Source organism: Brassica napus, chromosome A1, assembly GCF_020379485.1.
Source record: "Brassica napus cultivar Da-Ae chromosome A1, Da-Ae, whole genome shotgun sequence".
NCBI classification, from domain to species: domain Eukaryota; kingdom Viridiplantae; phylum Streptophyta; class Magnoliopsida; order Brassicales; family Brassicaceae; genus Brassica; species Brassica napus.
Window position 1 is genome coordinate 7,266,093 of NC_063434.1, and position 10,394 is coordinate 7,276,486.

The 10,394-nt window shown below is 37.6% G+C and overlaps 1 protein-coding gene, 1 long non-coding RNA gene and 1 pseudogene across 3 annotated transcripts; 1 reads left to right on the forward strand and 2 right to left on the reverse strand.

Moving 5' to 3' along the window:
• Nucleotides 1-263: 263 nt before the first annotated feature.
• On the forward strand, nucleotides 264-806 carry LOC125578440. Of its 2 annotated transcripts, none has more exons than XR_007316548.1 (3): nucleotides 264-341; nucleotides 424-480; nucleotides 557-806. It is a non-coding gene; the product is annotated as an uncharacterized LOC125578440 (long non-coding RNA). The 2 variants fall into 2 exon arrangements; XR_007316547.1 differs by having other exon boundaries at nucleotides 275-347.
• Nucleotides 807-1,689: 883 nt separating this feature from the next.
• LOC106366223 (cysteine-rich receptor-like protein kinase 24) lies at nucleotides 1,690-4,886 on the reverse strand. Its single transcript, XM_048741097.1, has 7 exons — nucleotides 3,976-4,886; nucleotides 3,695-3,817; nucleotides 3,377-3,474; nucleotides 3,069-3,305; nucleotides 2,758-3,005; nucleotides 2,523-2,676; nucleotides 1,690-2,427 (listed from the first exon to the last, which is right to left on the reverse strand). Exons 1-7 carry the CDS (start codon nucleotides 4,793-4,795, stop codon nucleotides 2,095-2,097), a joined length of 2,013 nt encoding a protein of 670 aa, XP_048597054.1. The 5' UTR covers nucleotides 4,796-4,886; the 3' UTR covers nucleotides 1,690-2,094.
• A 1,874-nt stretch (nucleotides 4,887-6,760) lies between these two features.
• Nucleotides 6,761-9,955, reverse strand: LOC106440456 (annotated as a pseudogene).
• Nucleotides 9,956-10,394: the final 439 nt, after the last annotated feature.

Consider the following 10,394-nt stretch of genomic DNA (forward strand, 5'->3'; position numbering starts at 1 on the left):
TATTTTCCCAAAAGTTGTAGCCTTTGCTACTGAAAGTTCTGAATTTAGAGTCTTTTGGTATTTCTTTTAAGGTTAAGTGGGAGGAGAAGATGTGGATAGAAACATCATGCTGTATTGCAACATCAACAAGGCTGAGAAGAGTTGATGTGGGAAGGAATCAGTGTTGTCATTGTAAGTAATCAACTATTAGTTTTGTTTTTAGTTTCTTAGGGTAAATGCTTCATTTTTTGTTTGGTTATAGGAAACAGTAGGTTCTGATGAACATATATGTTGGAAGCTTCAATGGCTTGTGTTGAAATCCGATCCTCAATGATGAAGAATTTGATCTGCTCAAACTCAAAGTTAAGGTTCTATTCCACTCAAAATACATATATTCTCATTCCTCTGAGCTTCAGTTTTTAAGGATTTTTTCTACTTCTGTAGATGGATGGTAGCGAGATTGTGAGTGAGGGTCCAAGGTGCAGTCTCGGTAGTAAGAAGGTAGAGACAACATAAAGCTCCATTACTCAAAGCTTGTTTCATATACAAACACTCATTTACAGTCTTGACTTTGCAGGGAAGTAATGTTGTGATCGAGCAAAGTTGGAGAACAAATACCCATTACTCAAAGCATTGAATTCAAGGTTAAAGTCAAGAACGTTGGTGCCAGTCTTGTCAAGGTTAATTCTATTGTCTTGCTTTCTTGTTTATTGCGTTCACATGTGGATAGTAGTTGATAGTGATGAATGTTGGTTAGAGTTAGATTGTTGTCAGTGAATATGGGTGTGATTAATGCTTGTTTTAGGACACGTTTTAGTTGATAGTGATGAATGTGATGAATCTGATGAATGCTTGTGTGGTATTTTGTTTTTTAAGAACTCTTATGTAAGAAACCTCCAATGGAGCACAAAATTTATAAGTTTCTTAACTAAATTTCTTAACTAACTTTTATTATTAAACAAGTCATTGAGAAACCCAATTGGGGTTATAGGGATAATGATGCTCTCACGCTTGCAAACACCTAATAAATTTTCCTCAAGCTTTCATATATAAATTGCAGCAAAGATAAAACATTACAAGCCCAAATTAAAGGCTTTAGTGTTCAGAGCTAACCGAGTAACTAAGAAGGGTGATTGGTTGTGGATGAAGGTGTTTTAAAAAGCCAAAATTTAGTTCAGAGTCATATATGTTAACCAATCTAATTTTTTTTCTTTAAAAAAAAATTCTGCAGCAAAAGATATATCTAAAAAATTAAAAATAGTTGTAAAAAATTTTATTTTTAGAACAAAAAAATTAATGCTTCAGAAAACTACAATAATGAAAGCTACATCAATGAAAATTACAGAAATAAATCTATAGATTAAATTTTACAGTAAAAAATATAAAAGTATAGTCCTTACCAATCATCCCCTAAAAGATAATAGTCCATACATAAAGACACTGACTTTTCGATGTACACGAAGAATGTCTGATTTGAAAAGGTGAGAAAACAAACGGTGGTCGGTGAGAGGAGATTAAGTGAAAGTTGCAATTCCAGCGGTTTATAAACAACATGAAAACATAAAAATTCATGTCCACTATATGAATTTATGAAAATCCCTTGCGCCTAAAGGAGTGTGGAGAAACCAAGAATATGTTAAAACCTGGAACTTTTCTTTGACTTCGAGAGAGAAAACAAGTACGTGAACCCTAGAATGTTTTAACAAAAAAAAAAATCATAAGAAAGAATAAAAATATTTTCTTGTTGGAATTACAGATGTTGGATCTCATGGACCAGTCGAAGACGGTTAGGGCAGGGACGCTTCACCGAGACTTCTCCGTTAAGAAGACTCGACTATATTAATCTATACACGTATACTTTCAGGGTTTTACAACCACCAGATCTATTGGGAGAGAGAAACTGCTTCCCTTTTTATATTCTGTCTTGTTTTACAAACGAGACATTTGAATTTTGTAAGGGAGATCGATTTTCTGTTTCAATGCAATGATAAATGACATAAGATAGATGTTTGGCTGTCGATGAACTTCATGACAGTCTTGATACCTGACTTCACTAGGTTTCATTATTAATACTCGTTTATGAAAAAATATATATATTAAACAATAGCCTGGCTTTTAACGAGGACTAACACACGTGATCGTTGCATCATTTACAGAACAAGCAATGGACATGCTAGAGGACGGAGCTGGCTGAAAGCTCTCAGCTAATGGGATATTCTCTGATCTGACTCTGAAGAAAAACCCAGGAGGTTGGGGCACAGGCAGTGTAATTGAAGTATTAGTGAGCATCTGACATATTGTGAACATGCTTGGACGATTTGTTGGATTTTCTTGAACACATAATAACCCAATATGGACGCATCTGATGACTTCATACTTATCATAGTTATCTCCTGTGACTGGATCTACGAGTTCCAACAATGAATCATTGTTCCAAAGCCTCCATACCTGTTTATTCGTTTTCCAGGAAACTAGTGTTCAGAGCAATAATCATTACTATAAATGAAGTAGCAAATTGTGAGATAGTGTGGAAATTTACTAACATATGTAACCAAGTTGCCTGTTGAACCATCTATCTCGTGGAAGCTACTATTCTTTTTTCCACCAATAATCTCCAGAATCAATACTCCGAAACTATACACATCAGACTTAGTCGAGAACTGCCCATTCGCAACATATTCCGGCGGCATGTAACCGCTGAAAAAAACATCGCATATAACTTATCAAAAACAATAAAGAGTTACAGATTATAACTAAACGTACCGGACAAATACTTACAATGTTCCAACTACTCTTCCTGTGTTATCTTCCGTTTGGTCCATTCTGAAATTCCTAGCCATACCAAAATCCGCAATTTTTGGGTTCATATCTGCATCTAATAAAATATTGCTGGCCTTAAGATCACGGTGTATGATTGTAAGCCGTGAATCTTGATGAAGATACAAAATTCCTCGAGTGATCCCTCCAATGATCTTGTATCGTCTTGTCCAATCTAATTGGCTCCTCTTTGCTGAGTCTGCACATATCTCATATATCGACCCTTAAGACTATGATGAAATCAAGAACTAAGGTTTAAGAGAATAAAACGCTATCATATGTTTGTTTTTCTTACCACCAAAGAGGAAGTAGTTAAGACTTTTGTTTGGCAAAAACTCATAGACTAGTAGCTTTTCCTCTCCTTGGACACAAAACCCAAGAAGCCTAACAAGATTTCTATGTTGAAGTTTAGCTACAAGAAGAACTTCGTTCTTGAATTCTCTTTCACCTTGTCCTGAAGTTTTAGATAGTCTCTTCACAGCAATCTCTGTTCCATTCGGAAACGTTCCCTGCACGTCTCATAAGTCATCAGAATATATTTGTTTGCTTTCTCGTCAAGTTTCTAGCAAAAACACTATACCTTGTAAACTTCACCAAATCCACCATGACCAAGCTTGTTAATGTTGTGAAAATTACTTGTTGCAGCTTCGATAGCTTTAAAATCGAATTGAAGTGAACCTAGGGTCATTACATAGTATTACATCACTGGAGAGTTTCCTAGGGTCATTACATTTCTATATCAAATTCGTATCTCTTTACCGTTATCTTGCAGTTCAGTATCATAAGTCTTCTTTAATCTCTTTGCAGCAGAGAAATAACCATCTGAAAAACATATATAAATTAAAGAAACTACTTATGTTTTGATCTGTCTCTGTACAAAAAAAATGCGGAAACTCACTTGCAGTTGTTATTAATGCTTTATGCGATTTTCTCCTCATCCAAATAGCAAATCCTAGAGAAAGCAACAAGATAGGAACAATGACAATTGCCACAATAGTTCCTGTAGAAACACCTTTGCCATCTGCATGGAACCCACATCACCATTGATTGTGATTAAGGGAAACTAACATGAGTAGAGCAGAATAAAAATTAAGAACCAACAAAAACAGAACAGAAAAAAAAAACTTTACATGTTTTGTTTAACCTAGGAACAACAAAGATTATGGTACATGATCTTACCTTTCTCAAGAGGAGGCATATTATCCAAAAGTGCCAAGAAAGGATAAACCTCCCACCGAACGAAACAGCTAGGCCTAGAAATAGTGCCTCCTTGTGTCCCACGGCAACAAGATGTATACTCAATCACGTTTTGTTGTAGACACCGGGTGCAGTTTTGAAGAGATAAGTCTCTACTGCACTGCACAACACCGTAAACGTGGGAGGTAGACGACTCAAGCTTCTGCGTTCTGGCTGCGTAGTACAAAGAGGAAGCTTGATCTATCAAACCAATCATCAAAGCCTCCCATGTAATCTCTAGATCCGTCATGTTAAACTGAAAATCTCTAGTATAATTATTACTTCGTATAATTTGCATATCGAGCGATCCGTAAAACGAGCGGTTTGAGTAGCGTACAAGACAAAGTGTATTTCTATACATCCTCCAGTCTATAGCTTCTGTCTGAGTAGTACAATTATGTACCAACCCATTAGAGGCAGCGATGATACAATCAGAACAAGATCCTGCTTCGGTACCTGGGAAACACATCCCTAAACCGTATACTCTGTTGGGATCTTGTCCCGTCGACGTGGTATAGAAGCCATCATTAGCTGTGACGTTAGAAGGAAGGGTAGAGAGCATGGCTTGTCGGTTTAAGTCGTAAGCACCATTGGGTGCGAAGAAACCAGATCTGTTAAGGCAAGTATTTGCGTAGGCAGTGCTTATGAGCACAAACCAGAAGGATACTAACAAGTTGATCATTTTGTTCTTTCCTATAATTGTGTTTGAATGTCTTAAAATGAAAGCCTCTCGAGTCTTGAAAGATACAATTTTTTCAAGCATGGATTTTCAACTTTATTTTCAATCTCTCCGTGGTCTACAAATTTGACAAATCGTCATTGAATTTTCCCAAACGGACTTTTGGTGAACAGTCGATGGCTCTGATGTAACCGTGACCTAACTTTTATTGTATGTTTCGTCAAAGCATGGGAAGTTCGCCTAGACTTCTCCGTGAACAAGACTCGACTATTTTAATCTGCACGTATACTTTAGGTTTTACAACCACCAGATTCAGATCGAGAGCCCCTTTCCAAGTATTCGATTTCTTGGGAGAGAAATTGCGGCCCTTTTTATTGCAAAATGGGGTCTTGTTTTACAACGGAGGCATTCACATCTACATAAGGATGCATACTTTTAAAAACATCTCCAATGTAATTGTAACCCCCCGAACCGTCCACGGCTAATGGGCCACCCACGCCCGCTCTCTCGGCCCGTGGGCCCCATTCCGTCTGACGGTCGGTCAGTTAATTTTCCAAAGGCTCGAAATCATTATTTACTGACCCTGCAATCACCACCCGACCTTTTCCCATGCTTTGGTCTCACTCGCACGCTATCGCGAATCACTTCCCGATAGGTCACCCATCCTTCCACTACTCCAGCTCAAGCACGCTTAACTCTGGAGTTCTTTCAGGATGTGTTCCGGAAAAGGTAAGTCAACTTTGGTGACATAGGTAGCCAAATCAATTATCTTAAGCCTTTTTCACATATCACAACTCGGGATGTTACAATTCACTCCATCTCAAAGAACGCAACGTCCTCGTTGCGCCCCACGACAGGTCTTAAGACGCCTCTCAGGTCAGAACTGAGACGGCTAACCAGCTCTGATACCACTTGTAACGCCCCGAACCGCCTACGGCTAATGGGCCACCCACGCCCGCTCTCTCGGCCCGTGGGCCCCATCCCGTCTGACGGTTGGTCCGTTAATTTTCCAAAGGCTCGAAATCATTATTTACTGACCCTGCAATCACCACCCGACCTTTTCCCATGCTTTGGTCTCACTCGCACGCTATCGCGAATCACTTCCCGATAGGTCACCCATCCTTCCACTACTCCAGCTCAAGCACGCTTAACTCTGGAGTTCTTTCAGGATGTGTTCCGGAAAAGGTAAGTCAACTTTGGTGACATAGGTAGCCAAATCAATTATCTTAAGCCTTTTTCACATATCACAACTCGGGATGTTACAGTAATATTCTATTTTTTCTTTCAAAATAGAATAAAAGTAAAAATTGAGTAAAAATGTTTCAACTCTACTATTCCATTTCTCACTCTATAATGGAGTGATGAACAAACAAAAAATAAATTATTCTATTTATGGAGTACATTCTATTATGGAGTGAGATTTGAAGTTGGGTTGGAGAAATCCTTACTCTATTTTCACTTTTACTTCATTTTGGAGGAAAAAATAGAGCGAGGTTTGAGATGCCCTAAAAAGAAAAAGAAAAAATAAGTATTAAAACTATTAAAAAGTTAATATGTACTTGGGAGCATACAAACAAATGACAATGATGAGAATGAATAAAAGGATGTTCTTTTGTACAATTGGAAGGTGCTCCATTTAAATGTCTTATTTAGATATTCTATTTGAATGTTGTTGATTTGTATTTTGATATGAGAATAAGCGATTTTACGGTTTTGAAGGAAAAGTGTGATTTTATTGTTTTGACCGGAAAAAGTTATTTCATGGTTTTGATGAAAAAAATTAATTTTGCTATTTCAGTGGGGAAAAATATATTGTTTTGTTTTGGTAGGAACATATGGTTTTGCTAATAGAAAAATACGATTTATAGCTTTGGAAGGAAAAACAATTTTACGGTTTTTGTACATGTACACTTTCGGGGTTATACAACCACCAGATCTATAGGGAGAGAAATTGCTTCCCTTTTTATAGCAAACTTCTGTCTTGTTTTACAAATGAGACATTTGAATTTTGTAAGGGAGATCGATTTTCTGTTTCAGTGCAATGATAAATGACTGATAAGATAGATGTTTGGCTGTGGATGATGGCAGTCTTGATACCTGACGTCACTAGGTTACAAAACAGGTGCATGGATTCTCAGCCAAGTTACTTCACTAGGTTTCATTATTAATACTCGTTTATGAAAGAATGTATATATCTATATATATATTAAACAATAGGCTGGCTTTCAACGAGGACTAACACACGTGATCGTTGCATCATTTACAGAACAAGCAATGGACATGCTAGTGGACGGACCTGGCTGAAAGCTCTCAGCTAATGGGATATTCTCTGCTCTGACTCTGAAGAAAAATCCAGGAGGTTGGGGCGCAGGCAGTGTAATTGAGGTATTAGTGAGCATCTGAAATATTGTGAACATGCCGGACGATCTGTTGGATTTTCTTGAACACATAATAATCCAATATGAACGCATCTGATGACTTCATATTTATCATAGTAATCTCCTATGACCGGATCTACAAGTTCCAACAATGAATCATTGTTCCAAAGCCTCCATACCTGTTTATTCATTTTCCAAGAAACTAGTGTTCAGAGCAACAATAGTCATTACTATAAATGAAGTAGAAATTCTGAGATAGTGTGGAAATTTACTAACATATGTCACAATGTTGCCTGTTGAACCATCTATCTCGTGGAAGCTACTATTCTTTTTGCCACCAATAATCTCCAGAATCAATACTCCAAAACTATACACATCTGACTTCGTTGAGAACTGCCCATTCGCTACATATTCGGGCGGCATGTAACCGCTGCAAAATACATGTCACATAACTTTCTGTTTTATCAACAACAATAAAGAGAGACAGATAATAATTAAAACGGCAAATACTTACAATGTCCCAACTACTCTTCCTGTGTTATCTTCCGTTTGGTCCATTCTGAAATTCCTAGCCATACCAAAATCCGCAATTTTCGGGTTCATATCTGCATCTAATAAAATATTGCTGGCTTTTAGATCACGGTGTATGATTGTCAGCCGCGAATCTTGATGAAGATACAAAATCCCTCGAGTGATCCCTCCAATGATCTTGTATCGTCTTGTCCAATCCAATTGGCTCCTCTTTGTTGAGTCTACACATGCCTCATTGACCCATTAGACTATGATGAGATTAGGAATTAAGGTTTCAGAGAATAATAAGCCTATCATTTGTTCTTATTTTACTTACCACCAAATAGGAAGTAGTTAAGACTCTTGTTGGGCAAAAACTCGTAGACTAATATCCTTTCCTCTCCTTGGACACAAAACCCAAGAAGCCTAACAAGATTTCTATGTTGAAGTTTAGCTACAAGAAGCACCTCGTTCTTGAATTCTCTTTCACCTTGTCCTGAAGTTTTAGATAGTCTCTTCACAGCAATCTCTGTTCCATTCGGAAACGTTCCCTGCACGTCTCATAATTTATCAGAGTATATTTTTTTACTTTCTCGTCAAGTTTCTAGCACAAACACTATACCTTGTAAACTTCACCAAATCCACCATGACCAAGCTTGTTAATGTTGTGAAAATTACTTGTTGCAGCTTCGATAGCTTTAAGATCGAATTGAAGTGAACCTGAAGTTGAAATATCATCCCCAGCTGCATAACGAATTTAACATAGTATTACATCACTGGAGAGTTTCCTAGGGTCATTACATTTCTATATCAAATTCGTATCTCTTTACCGTTATCTTGCAGTTCAGTATCATAAGTCTTCTTTAATCTCTTTGCAGCAGAGAAATAACCGTCTGAGAAGAACATATAAATATTAAAGAAACTACTTATGTTTGGATCTGTCTCTGTACCAAAAAAATATGCGGACACTCACTTGCAGTTGTAAATGCTTTATGCGATTTTCTCCTCTTCCAAATAGCAAATCCTAGAGCAAGCAACAAGATAGGAATAATGACAATTGCCACAATAGTTCCTGTAGAAACACCTTTGCCATCTGCACGAACCCACATCACCATTGATTGGGATTAAGGGAAACTAACATGAGTAGAGCAGAATAAAAATTAAAAACCAACAAGAACAGAACAGAAAAAAAAACTTCAAACATGTTTTGTTTAACCTAGGAACAACAAAGATTATGATACATGATCTTACCTTTCTCAAGAGGAGACATATTATCGAGAAGTGCCAAGAACGGATAAACCTCCCACCGAATGAAACAGCTCGGCCTAGAAAAAATGCCTCCTTGTGTCCCGCGGCAACAAGACCTATACTCAATCACGTTCTCTTGAAGACAACGAGTGCAGTTTTCAAGAGATATGTCTCTACTGCACTGCACAACACCGTAAACGTGGGAGATAGACGACTCAAGCTTCTGCGTTCTGGCTGCGTAGTACAAAGAGGAAGCTTGATCTATCAAACCAATCATCAAAGCCTCCCATGTAATCTCTAGATCCGTCATGTTAGCCTGAAAATCTCTAGTATAATTATCACTCCGTATAATTTCCATATCGAGCGATCCGTAAAACGAGCGGTTTGAGTAGTGCACAAGACAAAGTGTAGTTCCATACATCCTCCAGTCTATAGCATCTATATGGTTGGTACAGTTCTTTACCAACCCATTAGACGCAGCCATGATACAATCAGAACAAGATCGTGCTTCAGTACCTGGGAAACACATCCCTAGACCGTACACTCTGTTGGGATCTTGTCCCATCGACGTGGTATAGAAGTCATCATTAGCTGTGACGTTAGAAGGAAGGGAAGAGAGCATGGCTTGTCGGTTTAAATCGTAAGCACCATTCGATGCGAAGAAACCAGATCTGTTAAAGCAAGTATTTGCGTAGACAGAGCTTATGAGCACAAACCAGAAGGATACTAATAAGTTGATCATTTTGTTTTTATTTTTCAATATAACTGTGTGTTTGAATGTCTTAAATTAAAAACCTCGAGTCTTGAATGATATAATTTTTCAGGCATGGATTTTCAACTTTGATTTCAATCTCTTTGTGCTGTACAAAACTGAAAGATCGTCATTGAATTTTCTCAAGTTGACTTTGATGACAGTTGATGGCTCTGTTGTCACCCTGACCAAGTCTTATTGCTTGTTTCATAAATTTTGATTAATTAGTTTTAGTTACACAGTAACCGGTCTTGTTGAATTAAGTAGGAAGTAGCCATTCCTGCGTGTATGTATATAATTTGTATGTGGAGGTGGATGGCGCAGAATCCTAATTTTACCCCCAAACCCCCTTTTCACTAGCCAACAATGGGCTTTATATAATTAAACCTCAATAAAGAGTGAAAGGAACCTATGATTGATTTTGGCTCTGACTGCTTACAAGAACGGGAATGGACAAGAGATCTAAGAGCATTTTTAACGGGATAGCTTAAGAAGAGAGTGCTTAGAAAAAAATAGTTTAATAGTCGGTGGGCTCCACCCAAAAAGTAACAGCCGATGCTTGATGCTTCCAGATAAGCGTCGAATTATGTGGGTTGTTTGTACTGTTTGCGGGTCCGATTGATACGTGGCGGTCTGCGACTGGTGAGTTTTTTTAATTTTTTTTTAATCAGAGAAAAAAAATAAAAAAAAATAAGCACCCCAAATGGGTTTTTAATCAGATGCTCTAAAACCATCATTATTGGTAAAACCGTTCATGGGTTTTTAGGCAAAAAAAAATTTTTGTCTGAAAAAAAAA